A 16,198-nucleotide genomic window follows, 5' to 3' on the forward strand; every position below is an offset into this window, starting at 1 on the left:
AAATAACAAATTGCCAAATCCTGGTTGGGAAATTCCTGGAGATCTGGAAGTGAAGCCTAAAGTGGGTGGAGCCTGGGGAGGGAAGCTCAGCAGAGATGTAATGCTATAGACCACACCCTCCAAAGCAGCCAGTTTTCTCCAAGGGAACTGATCTCTGCAGTCTAGAGATCTGCTGTTATTCTGGGAGAACTCCAGGCCCCACCTGGAGGTTGGCAACCCTAAAATCTGCATGTAAAAGTATCTAGATATAGAATCTCAACCTACATCCCCCAGCTCAGGTCCAGCTCTCTATTTAGTGACTCCCTCAATTTAAAAAAGTCCCTTAAAACAGCTGTCCAAAGAAGCATATTAATTCGGCCCTGTTAACCAGCTCAGAGGCTTCCTTCCCTCTCGGTAACCAGGGAACCAGAGAGAGCTGACCAGCTGTTTGCTCTGTGTTGCCGCAGCAGCAGCATGATCAGAGCTTTGCTCATTTCACTAATCTATGTGTACAGACCCGCACTCAGACCTGTCCCTCCTCATCTTCTGGATGGGAAAGCAAGTAAATACCAGCTGGAGTGGAAAGTCCTGGCAAACAGAGCCAAAGCTCCTAAGAATCTGCATAGGCCTTCCTGATCAGATGAAAATGGTTCATAAGAACATAAGAGAAGCCATGTTGGATCAGACCAATTGCCCATCCAGTCCAAATGCTGTGCCACACAGTGGCCAAACCCCAGGTGACATCAGGAAGTCCACCGGTGGGGCCAGAACTCCAGAAACCCTCCCAATGTTGCCCCCCAAGCATCAAGAATACAGAGCATCACTGTCCCATCTATTCGTTGTGGCTAATAGCCACTGATGGACCTCTGCTCTTATTTGGTTCCCTTCTCAGAGCCTCTAGTAAACAAATATGAAACGCTAAGGATGGCCAAATTTGCTTACCTTTAGCGTCACATAGAATAGATGTCAGATGTTTGAGAGCTGCAAGACATGAACGTTAGAAGTTTGAGAGAAGGAAGGAAGGAAGGAAGGAAGGAAGGAAGGAAGGAAGGAAGGAAGGAAGGAAGGAAGGAAGGAAGGAAGGAAGGAAGGAAGGAAGGAAGGAAGGAAGGAAGGAAGGAAGGGAGGGAGGGAGGGCAAATAGATGGGGAGGGGGAAAGAAAGTGACTTTCACTTTAAATATATTCTCCAGGCCAGCCAATGGGGTGGTGGAGGCTTCGAGAGACACAAAATATGTGTAAAAGAGCCACATGTGGCTCCTTAGCTGCAGTTTGGCCACCTCTGTGCTACATCTTGACTCTCTTGCTTTTACAACTTATCTTCAGCGGGTGCAGATCACCTCCTCTGGGAAAAAAATGGCTGCTTTGGAGGGGCGACTCTAAGGCATTACACCCTACTGAGGCCCCTCCTGTCCCCAAACCCCAGCCTCTTCCAGATCCACCCCCAAATTGTCCAGGTATTTTCCAACACAGACCTGGTGGCAACCCTAGGTATTTCCCTGCCCAAAGCTAGCAAACCTAATTCCTCTCCCTTGTCCAGCAAACTGGGCTTTCAAGACAGCTCCTCACAACTCAGTTGAAACACACTGCAAAACAGCCCTCACCACCAAAACAAACACTCACAGCCACACAAACCCGGGTGCCCAACACAGCAAAGATAAAGAGCTGCCAAAGTGAATATTATTGACCCACAAAAGGAACGGAGACCAAGATGGGAGAGGTTATTTTTTTAACACAATGCTGCCCAACCAGCGCAGAGCAGAAAGAAAAGGTGACTTGCAAAAGGGGCTGGGAGCTCAGGATGAAGCTGGGGGGTTAGGCCTCACACCATGCACAACAACACACAGGCCCGTAGCTACAGTGGGGCATGGGAGGGACCACCAGGCCCGTCCTTTCAACCCCCCCTTCCAACTATATGTCCCCTCCATTGTAGGGCCCCCAATCTGTCCCCTTTGTTCACTGCTGCTATGAACAAGTAGTAGCATTGCTGCAGATATTTTTCCTTTTTTCTCTCCCCTTTCCTAACAAACCTTGCAGAGCAAAGGGGGGGGGGGGAGAGTCAAGAGGTCTCTGTCTCTCTGAGAGAAGGGCACATAAGAAAGGGGTGGGGGGTCCAGAGCTGCTGTGACTGCCCAGGCGAAGGGGGGTTAGCTTGTGGAACTCAAGGCAGTTTACCGTTACGAGAGCCCTGGACTGCCAAACTGGGTGGCCCCCAGTCCCCCACCCTAACAACAAATCCTGCTGTGGGCCCCACCAAACATGAAATCCTGGCTATGGCCCTGACAGTACAAGAGGGGCAGGCAACAACAAGGCCCCTTCTTGGCTGTCTTCTCGAACCCAGAGCAAACAGTCCTCCGGGGCCAAGTGGGCAAGCCAAGAGGGGTGCAGGCCAGGCCTGACCTTCCTGGGCATCTTGCCAGCCTCGCGGCAGGCCAAAATTACTCAGCTCCCACTGGCTGGCTGGCTGGCTGCTGCAGCCAGAGATTCACTCCCTTTTTAAAAACCATCTCGCCTGGAGCTGATGTCACGTCAGGATACCCTTTGAAGGAAGTGTGGGCCGAGACACGCAACCAATAAGAGCTGGCCTCAGATGGGGGAGACCCGCTAGGGTGACTCATTGTCTGTGACCCTGGCTCACCCCCCTCCTCTCCCCTCTCCCTTGACACTTCTGAGAGCTGCAATACTGTTTACTTTCTGAAGGGAAATGGAGACTTGACTCTTGGAAGCAGAAGAACCAGCTGCCTGTGAAGGAGAAGCCCCCCCCCCTTTCTGCATGTCACAGTGTTGTGGAAAGGGCCAGTTTTAGGGATGCCAGCCTCCAGGTGGGACCTGGAGACCCCCTGGAATTACACCATCTCCAGACTACAGAGCTCAGTTCTTCTGGAGATAATGGATGCTTTGGAAGTTGGGCTGTATGGCATTATACCCCAGGAGCCAGCCTCCAGGTGGGACCTGGGGATCCTCCAGAATTGCAACTCACCTCCAGACTACAGTTCCCCTGAGGAACATGGCAGCTTTGGAGAGTGGACTCTATGGCACTGTGCCCCACTGAGATCCTTGTCTTCCCCAGGCTCCATCCCCAAAGTGCCAGGAGTTTCCAAACCTGGATCTGGTGGCTCTGCTCCCCCATCCCCATTGGTGACCAGGAGGAACCCAATACCCAACTGTGGTCCCTGTTCTCCCCAGTTGCCACTCCCAAATCTCCAGGAATTTCCCAACCTGGACGTGGCAACCAATGTTCCTTCTAAGCTGCAGAGTCTTGTGAGCAAAGATTCTACTTTGTGAGCTACTGGCATTTAAGTTGTGAGCTACTGCATAAATTCGTGTTCTCTGGGGTCATCCTTCCTGAGCTAAGACAAAAATGTGTGAGCTGGAGGCTTAAAATCTGTGAGCTAGCTCACACTAACTCTGCTTAGAGGGAACACTGGTGACAACCCTGTGGGGGACCTGACAATGGCTGTGGGGGACCTGGCAACTCTACATGCCCAGAATTATGACACACAAAAATGCAACAGGCAGCCACCCCTCATTCCACCTTATCTCTGTATGATGCCATGGGAATAGATAGACAGTGGGGATTTTCTAAGCTTAAAAATGATCTGTGGGGAGGAGTTTCAGTTGTGACTGTGGCCTGGGTTAGTGGAGGTTGTTTGGTTTACCCATCTGTCCATGCAGTCATACAACCAACCACAGCAACGCTTCCCTGGGAATTAGTAGGCTTCTACCGAGGATTGCTCTCTCAACTGCCCTTCCATTTGCTCTGTGAAAATAGGTGGGTGGGAAATATACAGATACCAAGCTTAATTTTTCTCCCTCAACATATTTGTACCCTACTTTCTGTCAAATAAGAATTTTTAAAGTGGCTAGCAACTCATTATTAAAATGTTCCCTCATGGAGTAAAGAGAGGCTCTGGCATAGGGTCTGACTTCCAAAGCGGCCATTTTCTCCAGGTGAGCTGAACTCTGTTATCTGGAGATGAACTGTAATTCTGGAGGGTCCCTAGGTCCCACTTGGAGGTGAGCATCCCTAACCTTTGCCCATATCAACAGAAGTATAGTGTCCAGATCACGCGAAATGATGGCATCGCTTTACTCCTCTGTGGTTAGACCTCACCTAGAGTATGGTGTTCAGTTTTGGGCACCACCATTTAAGAAGGATATAGACAAGCTGGAATGTGTCCAGAGGAGGGCATTGAAGATGGTGAGGGGTCTGGAGACCGAGTCCTTTGAGGAAGGGTTGAAGGAATTGGTTATGTTTAGCCTGGAGAGGAGATGACTGAGAGGTAATATGATCACCACCTTCAAGTACTTGAAGGGCTGTCATCTAGAGGGTGGTGTAGAATTGTTTTCTGTTGCCCCAGAAGGTTGGACCAGAACCAATGGGTTGAAATTAAATCAAAAGAGTTTCTGGCTAAACATTAGGAAGAACTTCCTGACAGCAGTTCTGTAGTGGAACAGGCTTCCTCGGGAGGTGGTGGCTCTCCTTCCTTGGAGACTTTCAAACAGAGGCTAGATGGCCATCTGACAGCAATGCTGATTCTGTGAACTTCGGCAGATCATGGGAAGAAGGGTGGCATCAGTGCTTAGTTATCGTTGCCCTTTCTTACATGCCCAGGGAAATACTGATCACCATTTTGGGGTCAGGCAGCAATTTTTATCCAGGCCAGTTTGGCCAGGGATCCTGGAGGTTTTTTGCCATCTTCTGGACATGGAGCAGGGGTCACTGGGTGTGTGTGTGGGGGAGGCAGGGCTTTATTTTGTAGCAGGAACTCCTTTGCATATTAGGCTACACCCCGATGTAGCCAATCCTCCAAGAGCTTATAAGGCTCTTAGTAAGCTCTAGGAGGATTGGCTACATCTGGGGTGTGTGGCCTATTATGCAAAGGAGTTCCTGCATTGTGCCAGGGGTTTGACTAGATGACCCTGGAGGTCCCTTTCAACTTTGATTCTATGATTCTATATATAATATCAAGCCAGTCCATTGGTCCATCTCAGAGAAAGACCTTTCTAACCCATCTGTTCCCCAAGAAGATGTAAGAAGATATTGGATTTATATCCCGCCCTCCACTCCGAAGAGTCTCAGAGTGGCTCACAATCTCCTTTATCTTCCTCCCCCACAACAGACACCCTGTGAGGTGGGTGGGGCTGGAGAGGGCTCTCCCAGCAGCTGCCCTTTCAAGGACAACTTCTGCCAGAGCTATGGCTGACCTAAGGCCATTCCAGCAGGTGCGAGTGGAGGAGTGGGGAATCAAACCCGGTTCTCCCAGATAAGAGTCCACACACTTAACCACTACACCAAACTGGCTCTCCAAGACACTTCAGGTGGAGATGCCATAACTAGGGGGCTTTTATCATCAAAGCTGCCCCACTGCCATGGAGTCAGGATCCTTCCCCAGAGATCAACTTCCATTAGAGCTGTGGCTTTGAACACCATGCTCCAGGAAGCACTGGGTTTCCTTGGTGGCTTATCTGGGCTCAATAAGAATCTCAATAACAGCAGATAAGCTTCCCTGGAAGATAGCATAGCCTCTGCTACTGATATTCAGCAGCAGCAGTGTGCAGATACGGGGGGAATGCTGGGTGTGACCTTGATCGCCACTCTTCCGGTGCTAAGCTGATAAGCCAGCTCAGAGCTAGGTGGACCCATCTCAGCTAGCCACAATGGCCAGCTAGATGCCTCCAGGAAGACCATGAGCAGGCCATAGAGACCAGTTTCCCCCTGTTGCTGTCCCTAAGCCAGGTGTGATCTTAAGTAATGGGATGTCTTAGCCAATGGGTAATTGGGTCTTAGCCAATTGGTCTTAGCCAATGGGCAATCAGGGCAGCTGCCCCAGGCCCCACAATGGGGATCTTACTTACCCTTGGCCCACTCCCTCCCAGCCAAAGAGGAATAAAAAGAAAGCTTCTGCCTCCATTCATGCCTTCCCAGGAGGAACTCATTTGCATATTAGGCCACACACCCTGACTCCAAGGCTGCGTTCCTGCTCAAAAAAAAAGCCCTACCTCCAGGTATTTCCCAACCCAGAGTTGGCAGCCCCAGGGCCATTTTTTGGAGCAGGAATGCACAGGAACACAGTTCTGGCTGGCTTAGTGTCAGGGGGTGTGTCCTAATATGCAAATGAGCGCCTGCTGGGCTTTTTCTTTAACAAAGCCCTGTGTGAAACAATGATGATGTCAGGGTGTGTGGCCTAAAATGCAAATAAGTTCCTACTGGGCTTTTTCTACCAAAAAAAAGCCCTGGGCAGTCCTATGCCCACCCCATGCACACTGCCCTGAGCCAGTTTTGCGGGAAGGGCGGGATATATATTGAATAAATTTGGGAATCAGGTAGCTAGGGGCCACTTGCACAGGCCTTGTCTGGGCTCAGGCAGCTGGCTTCATGCCCTCCCAGGCTGGGTTGACAACTCAGGGCTGGGAAATACCTGGAGCTTTTGGGGGTGGAGTCTGAAGAGAGCAGGGTTTGAGGAGGGGAGGGACTTCAATGGGGTCTAATGCCATAGAGTCCACTCTTCAAAGCAGCCATTTTCTCCAGGGGAACTGATTTCTTTCACTTGAAGTTCAGTTGTAATAGTGGGGGGGGGGGGTCTCCAGCTGCCACCAGGAGGTTGGCAACCCTACTCCAAGGTCTTAGGCAGCCAGCTCCACAGCCATGGTGCTCCCATTCACTTTGCATAGGGCAAGGGCTTGCTTGGCCCAGGCATGGGCGTGATTCTTGGACCCCATCTTGGGCTTTTTGCCTAGGGCCCCATCATCACTAAAACCACCTCTGCAAAGCAGCCCGCATTCAAACGCACAGCACCTCTTGGGATGAGAAGACTTCTTGTGCTATGATGAAGGTGGGACTGAACCGTCCCCGAGAGGGGGAACCGAGGACGAACTTGTTGCTACAGAACGGGAAGATAAGGAAAGCAAACATGGCATGTAAAGAGGAAGTGCTGGATTAAAAGCGAGAGAAAGATGCTAACAACCGAAAGGCGGTACTCATGTGCTTGTGTTTTGTAAATAACTAAGTTAAACATGGTCTTGAAACTCCCCCCACCCAAGTGTCAGCACAGGTGTTCAGAATGGAGCAGCTGTCCTTGGGAAGTTAAAACCAAGACACTTGGGTTTCTTTTGAAGAGGGTCTTCTGGTGAAACCTAAGATAACTCTGCAGAGGGTCTTCTGGCAATCTGCACTCCCTTGTGTGCAGCAATCAGAACACTTCGCCTGAGGTTTCATTTAGCCAACATGGCTTAATAGGCGTTCACAGACCCATCCACCTCCAAGAATCTGCCTCATCCCCATTCAAAACCAAGTAAATAAGTTGTTGTCACTACATCTTGTGTCAGTGAGTTCCACAGATTATTTATGCATTGCACATCAAGAAGCATTTGGTTTCATCCATCCTGAATCTATGAATTTCATTAGATGTCCTTCAGTTCCAATGCCCTGACCTGGATAGCCCAAGCTAACCTGATCTTGTCAGATCTTGGAAGCTTGCAAGTGTTAGTCCTGGTTGGTATTTGGATAGGAGACTACCAAGGAAGATTCTTTTTTAATGGATTACCTCCCCATTTTTTAAAAGCCTGGCTATGAAAACATCTCCTTCCTTCAATATTTCCAGGGCAGGGAGTTGGCCTGTAGAGGTAGTATCCTTGCTATGCTGTAGTAGAGGTATCCCTTAACCACTGATGCATCCACAAAACTAGGACTATATCTGAGGGCCTGCAGTAGTGGCCCAGTTGGAGCCTGGCCTTCTAAATGGAGATGTACAGAGGCTAGCATTGGGAGAGGGAAAAGCACTCTGCATATGCTCAGAAGCACTGCGTGTCCGTCCCAAGGAAGAGCCCACAAAATCAAAGCAGGCCAAACCCCACATGGAGGAAGGGCAGCATGCTTGAAAGAGCAAAAAGCCTATTTGCTTGAACAACCAGGCTGCTCAGGGATGCCCTTTGCTCTCAGCCAGTATTGCCGGGAAGGCCAAACTCCTCCCTCGGAGATCTTGCCAGAGGGAGGGACATACTCCAGGCTCTGCTATACACAAGTCAAGTTGTGAGCCTCTGTGCATCAGAGAAAAAAGGGAGCAGAAGGGAATCTGTTCTATGCTACCTCCTTCAAACTGGCACGTAACTAATGTTTAAAACATGTATATCTTGTGCTAGGAATGTCCAATGCAGCTAACTATTTATTTTTTTAAAGACCGAGATCACTCATAAAAGCCAGCTGTAATGAAATCCATCCAATAAACAGCAATCTGAATGGCACAATAGCAAAATGCAACCAAAATGTGAATCCACCTGGTGCCCAGGTGACAATAGGGGTTCCTTTCCTCTGAGTCCAGAGGCTGATTCACAAGGCTTCTCTGCTCCACTGCCAGAGTAAAACCATCACTGAACCTTGCAAACAGGTCTAGCTGTTCAGATACCCAAAGAAAGAGCATCCAAATGGAATATCCCTTATTTGAACGAAAGCAAGATTATTTTATTTTATTTATGCTTCTTTGGTAATGATGATGATGATGATGATGATGATGATGATGATGATGATGATGATGATGATGATGATGATGATGATGATGATGATGATGATGATATTGGATATATATCCCGCCCTCCACTCCAAATCTCAGAGTGGCTCACAATCTCCTTTATCTTCTCCCCCCACAACAGACAGCCTGTGAGGTGGGTGGGGCTGAGAGGGCTCTCACAGCAGCTGCCCTTTCAAGGACAACCTCTGCAAGAGCTATGGCTGACCCAAGGCCATTCCAGCAGCTGCAAGTGGAGGAGTGGGGAATGAAACCCAGTTCTCCCAGACAAGAGTCCGCACACTTAACCACTACACCAAACTGGCTTTTAAAACAAACAAACAAACAAAAAATCATAGCAGAGAATATTGGTAGCACTAACAGCTACCAATAACCCATAATATGGGACCACTTCTCCCCATATGAGCCCTAGAAAGCACTAAGATCAAATTCCCAAAATCTTGTGATCCCCGGGCCAAAAGATTCTCGTAGCAGCCCCTGCCCTGTGAAACGCTCTCCCCGAAAATATCAGGGCCCTGCGGGACTTGCCACAATTCCGTAAGGCCTGTAAAAAAGAATTGCTTAAGTTAGCTTTTAATAACTAACAGGGAAGCAGGAGTCAAGCGCACCTTTAAGACCAACCAAGTTTTATTCAGAACGTAAGCTTTTGTGTGCTCTCTAAGCTAGGCTTCCCAATCCCCAGGTCTCAGAGGGGGATCCCCTGGTTTTACAGGCTTCCCCCCTCCCCCAGCCAGCTGGCCGGCGGGGGAAGCCTCCCCCCCGCAGCCATTATGCACCACCATGAACAATTTCCATAGGGAATGATGGGGAATTGATCCGCGGGTATCAACGGCTCTGGGGGGGGGGGCTATTTTTTGAGATAGAGGCACCAAATTTTCAGTATAGCATCCAGTACTTCTCCCCAAAATACCTCCCAAGTTTCAAAAAGATTGGACCAGGGAGTCCAATTCTATGAGCCCCAAAAGAAGGTGCCCCTATCCTTCATTATTTCCTATGGAAGGAAGGCATTTAAAAAGATGTGCAGTCCCTTTAAATGTGATGGCCAGAACTCCCTTGAAGTTCAATTATGCTTGTCACACCCTCGCTCTTGGCTCCGCCCCAATGTCTCCTGGCTCCACCCCCAAAGTCTCCTGGCTCCACCCCCAAAGTCCCCAGATATTTCTTGAATTAGACTTGGCAACCCTACTCTAAGCACACTTCATCATATGAGGGGATCAGGTATTGTGGGCTGAAATATATGCAGTTTGTTGATTAAGAGGGCAAACTGGCTGTGATCACATGGTGAAACAGTGTGGCTTGGCCATTTGGTCTCGATAGCTATAAAAGATAATAAAGTTTCCTGCCAGTTGGTGTTTCTGCAAATCTAGGTAAATCACAAAAAGACATGTATTTCTTAGCTGTACTCCACCTAATTTACTTACCAACATCAATCTGTACATTATAAACATCATTCTAGTCTGCCATTAGAAAACAAGAATACATAAAATGACTAAACACCATAAAATGAAAATGGGTTAAGTATATGTAATGAAATAAATAGCCAATATCCCTTATTTGAGTATGTCAATATATTATTCTGATACACTATTATAAAAGAGAAATATATTGGAATAGCTGTGGATGTATAGCTATACTCACTGAGAGTGGGTTTAGCATATGTAACGAGATAAAAAAAAACAATATCTCTGTTCAGTCCTGGGGAGGTGTTTGTTCCAAGTTTCATAATAATTTGTAATTCAGCAATTTCTCTCTCCATTCTGTTCTTGAATGGAGAGAGCCAGTTTGGTGTAGTGGTTAAGTGTGCGGACTCTTATCTGGGAGAACCGGGTTTGATTCCCCACTCCTCCACTTGCACCTGCTGGAATGGCTTTGGGTTAGCCATAGCTCTGGCAGAAGTTGTCCTTGAAAAGGGCAGATGCTGTGAGAGCCCTCACAGAGTGTCTGTTGTGGGGGGAGAAGATATAGGAGATTGTAAGCCGCTCTGAGTCTCTGATTCAGGGAGAAGGGCGGAGCATAAATCTGCAATTCTTCTTCTTCTTCTTCTTAAAGTTCCTTTGCAGTAAAATAGCTGGCAGGAAACTTTATTACCTTTTATGGCTATCCAGAACAAATGGTCAAGCCACACTGTTTCACCATGTGATCACAGCCAGTTTGCCCTCTTAATCAACAAACTGCATGTATTTCATACCGGATCCCCTCGTATGATGAAGTGTGCTTAGAGAGCACACGAAAGCTTACGTTCTGAATAAAACTTGGTTGGTCTTAAAGGTGCATTTGACTCCTGTGTTGTTCAACTGCTTCAGACCAACACGGCTGCCCACTTGGATCTATCTAACGGGGAAGCGACCACTATACCACAGCATGGATATCTAAACCCAATCCAGTATAAATATAGAGCGTCAAACAATATTTGACAACGTTGCTGTAAGCAGCGCTAAATACGAACTAATAATACTGATGCCATCTTGGATTTTAGGAGTGAAACTGTAAATGTATTGTATGTGTACAATGATTTCTAACGATCTTACTGTATGCTATTTAAAAATTATGTATTTTTAACTGTTGTTACCCACCCTGAGCCCGATAGGGGAGGGCAGGATATAAATATAAATAAATAAAAATACAGCATTTGAGCATATAATGGGTTGCGTGGAACTGTTTCTGAAAGCAAGATTCTCATTGTGACAAGGGCAAGGTATTGCTAACGCCCACTGAAATCTCAGAAGCTGGAGGAGGGAGGACTAAATATGATTGCCAATGTTTGTGGGAGGCGGTTACCTCCATAGCCCCATCCTAGAACTACCAACCCTGGAATAAATTAGGCAAAACAACAATGGCCAACCAGATGTTCTCCAAAGCCCACAAACATGGCATAAATGTGGGGACCATTCCCCATATGTCTCCATTACCCGGCAGTCACTAGTCAGGAACATACTATTTTTGAACAGGGAGGTTTCCATGCATTCGATCTGCTTTTTTGTAGGGCCATCACATCATCCTGTGGTGATGAATCCCACAAGTTAATTACGCACCCAGCCAAAGAAGTATTCCCTTGAATTTGTCCTGAATTTCCTGCCCAATTTTCCTGTCCCCAAATTCAATGACCTTCATAGAAAGAGAATCACAGTCTCTCCTGCATGTTCTGTCTGATCTGTTTTTTAAGGCAAAGATGGCGAAGGCAGGGATGGAAGCGTGCAGCAACCAATGGCTTTGTTTTCGCAGGTCTCTCAAAGTCACAGGGGGGTCTTTCCAAGGTTTCTGCCTCTAACTTGGCCTGTGCCAGGGCTCGCCACACTTGTCAAAGTAAACAGGACTTCAGAACTGTGTTCTTAAATCAGCAGGCAATGAGAAAAAAAACCTGCATTGTTTTGTTCCTGTTCCAACAGTGGGTGAATCCGCAGGACACACATCCACACCCGCACACACACATACCCCACACCACTGCCATCAAAAGGGAAAGGAGGACACCTCCAAGAATCCCATCTTGCCAAGGGCCTTCTTAGTTTAAGATTATGAGGTGAGTTTGGACACCTCTGTGGGCTCACCCTGCAAAAAGAAATCCCACTTTCACTGGCCTTATTGCAAAGTTGGATACTATTAAGAAGATGCCTGCTGGATCAGACCCAAATGGAGCACTCTGTTCCCAGCAAGGGCCAACCAGACATTCTCAGGAAGCTCATAATAAGCAGGGCAGGTAGAAAACAAGCTTTCATCTGTTGTTTGTCTCCAGCATCCGCTATTCAGATCTACTGCTGCTGGACATGGAGGTTCTGTTTAACTATCATGGGTAGTGTAAGTCCTGTACATAAAAGGTGCTTCACTGCTTAAGGTCTAGGATCCGCTGGTCAGCAGCCACCAGTAAGGAGGGTAGGAAGGAATGTAGGAAGGCTGGAAAGGAAAGGTCCCATGTGCAAGCACCAGTTGTTTCTGACTCTGGGGTGACGTTGCTTTCACAACTTTTTAATGGGGTGGTTTGCCATTGCCTTCCCCAGTCATCTATGCTTTCCCCCCAGTAAGCTGGCTACTCATTTTACCGACCTTGGAAGGATGGAAGGCTAAGTCAACCTCGAGCCGGCTACCTGAAAACCCAGCTTCCACCGGGGATGGAACTCAAGTCATGAGCAGAGCTTAGGACTGCAGTACTGCAGCTTTAACACTGTGTGCCATGGGGCTCTTCAGGAAGGCTGACATATCTCTAAAACGCCACTGCCCACAAACTAGAGCTCCTTAAAATGGAAACGTAAAAGTTTGGGCTTTGTAAGAGAGACATGCTGTTCTCCTGCACCTTCATTCTATTTCCATCTTTGTTAATCAGCTCTGTCAGGGCTCCACGGTGTTTCCAAAACCATCGATGCTTGCTTGACCAGAGACAGCACTGGGTCAAAAACAGAGGTTCATAAACATTGTCCGGCTTCAGTGGCCAAGCATTATTTGTAGCCCCTTCCTGGCTGACTCGAACACAGAGAGAGAACATTCAGAGAAGGGCAGGGAGGGGGGGTACGGTCAACATTTACAAACCTTCAGATGTCACAAGGGGAAAACCTTACAGCTGTGAAGGTTGGCCTAGCCTGGGCTGAAGTGAAAAATCTCCCCCCCCTGGAGAAACAGAGAAAGACTGATGTGTTGCTTTAAGTTTGGATTGTGCAAGCGGTCACCAGGATTCACGGATGCCAAATGCAGTTGTGGAACTCAAAGGCCAGCATGTGGATCATGGCAAGCAATGCTCTCTGGAACCCACTGCTAAAACAGATGGTCTAGTTTTGGACTGTCATCATGCAAAGCCACCTTGATCCAATGTAACCAAGTCTCATGCGGCTGGCCTTCGGTTCAGATCTCTCCTACTGGCTACTGCTCGTGGGCCAGTCTGAGGCCTCCTCTCTGTTCCTCCATCTACATGCTGATCAGCCCCCTTTAGCATTTTGGTGGGAGGGGTGAAAGTAATAAGCTCATATAGGCTGGCCCAGATTACCAGTCAGAAAGTGACAGAGCGGAACCTGCCACCTTCTGCTTCAAGCCTCTTGAGAAAGATGGCACTGGGGCAGCATTTACATCCCTTCTATCCCAGTTTGGTAGCACACACTGTGGCTCAAGACTGAAGAGCCTACTACAGTGGACTCAGAGGGCAGCACTTCCTTGGTACTGCTTTCTTTCTACAAGCAGCAAGGATAACACCCATCTCCCTGGAGGCTGACCTAGGTATTGGTAAAGAGATAATATGACTGTGCTTGGCTATGGAGGGTCTCTGGAGTACTCAGTGGACATTCCCCCTTCCCTCAGGAATAGATTTTGACTTTTATACCCTGCTTTACCAGGGGACCTTCCCTTCCCTTCCCCTTCCCCTTCCAACCATTGATGGTGGAAAGCACCATCAAATTGCAGTTCTGGGGTTTTCAAGGTAGGAAACATTCAGAGGTGGGTTGCCATTGCCTGCCTCTGTGTAACGACTAGGGTTGCCAGGTCTGTGCTGGAAAATACCTGGAGACTTTGGGGGTGGAGAGGCCAGGGTTTGGGGAGGAGGGGCCTCAACAATGCCATAGAGTCCGCCCTCCAAAGCAGCCATTTTCTCCAGGGGAACTGATCTCTGACAGCTGAAGTTGTAAAAGCGGGAGATCTACAGGCCCCACCTGGAGGCTGGCAACCCCAGCAGTGACCCTGAACTTCTTTGGTGGTCTCTCATCCAAGCACTAACCAGAACCAAGCCTGCTTGAGTTCCAGGACCTGACCTGATCAGGCTAGCCTGGGCCATCCAGCAAAATGCCTTTACAAATTATAGTTAAATTCCTAAAGAGCATTGAAGATATTCTATGGCTTGTTTTCTATATCTCTGGACAATGCTGAGTGAGTTTCTTATTTTGCAGGGGGCGGTTGGAACTCACTTGAGAACCTACCCTTCCGGCATCCCTCAATCCAAGCCATCTTGGGGAGTTCCAGAAGGCACTCTGGATCTCATTCTGTCTGTGCATTCCAACCTTTCCCCTACTTAGGGCTTTGCAAGTTGCAAAGAATCATAAAGAAAAGCCAGAGCCAAAAGGGAGGCGACGAAAGCAGAAACTTGGTTAAAGTGTACAAGAGACAGGATAACAACTGTGACCGCTCTGGAACGGACCAGCTAAATCAGTTGCTGCAGAAAGTTTGCTTTCTCTGGACCGTTCCTGTGTGATCAACCAAACCCCGGATCCTGGTCTCATGGCTTTTCCTCACCTGGAGAGAGAAGCCTCCAAGTTTTCTAACAGAAAGGTATGTTGGACTGGGTGGGAATCAAGGGTGGGAAGGATCAGCCACGGCTGGAACGAGGGAGATGGTCCCAGACTCACCTATATGCCAGGGTCATGCACTCAAAGAGTCGCGTGATAGTGGGGTCGATGCTTCGGGGATCGGGGACCTCCGGCTCAGTCCCACGGTGGCGTCGACGGGGCACCGAGTCACTGTGCGGGGAGGACACCATGAAGTGCCCGCTGTGGATCACTTGGCATCTGGCTTCAGAGCCAGCATTGGGCCTGGGGTTGCTAGAAACCGGGCCGTCAGAATCCGAATCCGAGTCCGAGACAGGGGTGGGCCCCATCTGCGGTTCCAGGTAAGCTCCTGGCAAGCCAGGCTGGGTGGCAGTCATGGTGGGCAGAGGCTGGCGAGGCAACAAGGTTCCCTTACAAATCCTCTGTCAAGGCCTCCACGGGATAGCAGTGGATTTCAACATCTGTGTACCTTGCTGCAAGACACCTTCTGTTAACACAGGGCGTGGCCAAACCACACCTTCTGTTCTCAGCCAGTCATCTGCTCTGAGCTTTCTAACAGCTCCCCTTGGGCGCTGCATTTGTAGAGCAACTGGATGTGATCCCACCTCTGAGGGAGGGCACAAGTCTTAGCAGGGGAGTTAACCCCTTGTCATCTGAAGTTTCACAGGACAGGCAAGAGGTTGCAGGTTAAAGAGCAAGCCCTGCTGCCAAGCAAGGTTGCTAGCTTTCCCAATAGCTCCTGCAGCTGTGCCCCATAAAAGCGAGATGAATGGCTGTTGTAGTTTGCAGGTGATCACTATATCCCTGCTGAGAAGAAGAAGAGGAGGAGGAGATGGTGGAGGAGGAGGAGATTGGATTTATACCCCACCTTTTACTGGGAGAAAAAGAGCTCCATGGTGCAGAGGGTTAAAGCTGTAGTACTGCAGTCCTAAGCTCTGCTCACGACCTGAGTTCGATCCCTGGTGGAAGCTGGGTTTTCAGGTAGCTGGCTTGAGGTTGACTCAGCCTTCCATCCTTTCAAAGTCGGTAAAATGAGTACTCAGCTTGTTGTGGGGGGGGGGGGAAGTGTAGATGACTGGGGAAGGCAATGGCAAACCACCCTGTAAAAAGTCTGCCGTGAAAACGTTGTGAGAACAACGTTACCCCAGAGTCAGAAACGACTGGTGCTTGCACAGGGGGCCTTTCCTTTTTCCTTTTACTGGAAGTCTCAGAACAGTTTACAATCTCCTTCCCGTCCTCTCCCTACAACAGACACCCTGTAAGGTAGGTGGAGCTGAGAGAGCTCTGAGAGAACTGCTCTTGAGAGAACAGCTCTGAGAGAACTTGTGACTGGTCCAGGGTCACCCAGCTGGCTGCATGTAGAGGAGCAGAGGAGAATCAAACCTGGTTCTCCAAGATTAGAGTCTGGGCTCCTAATCACTATACCAAACTGAAAAAAGACAAAATCGCCTGCTGATTATCT

At 48.6% G+C, this 16,198-nt stretch overlaps 1 protein-coding gene across 2 annotated transcripts in view; it reads right to left on the reverse strand.

The window, feature by feature from the left end:
* MLXIPL (MLX interacting protein like) overlaps window positions 1-15,290 on the reverse strand; it is a 58,643-nt gene extending 43,353 nt beyond the window's left edge. Inside the window, exon 1 of one of the 2 annotated variants that reach the window (XM_060259273.1) lies at window positions 14,818-15,290. In XM_060259273.1, the coding sequence (XP_060115256.1) occupies window positions 14,818-15,113 (296 nt within the window). In that variant the 5' untranslated portion in view covers window positions 15,114-15,290. The remainder of the gene's footprint in view (window positions 1-14,817) is intronic. The other variant, XM_060259274.1, reaches the window with a different exon arrangement.
* Between the last annotated feature and the right edge of the window lie 908 nt (window positions 15,291-16,198).

The sequence above is a fragment of the Heteronotia binoei genome, chromosome 18 (genome assembly GCF_032191835.1).
Source record: "Heteronotia binoei isolate CCM8104 ecotype False Entrance Well chromosome 18, APGP_CSIRO_Hbin_v1, whole genome shotgun sequence".
Lineage (NCBI taxonomy): Eukaryota > Metazoa > Chordata > Lepidosauria > Squamata > Gekkonidae > Heteronotia > Heteronotia binoei.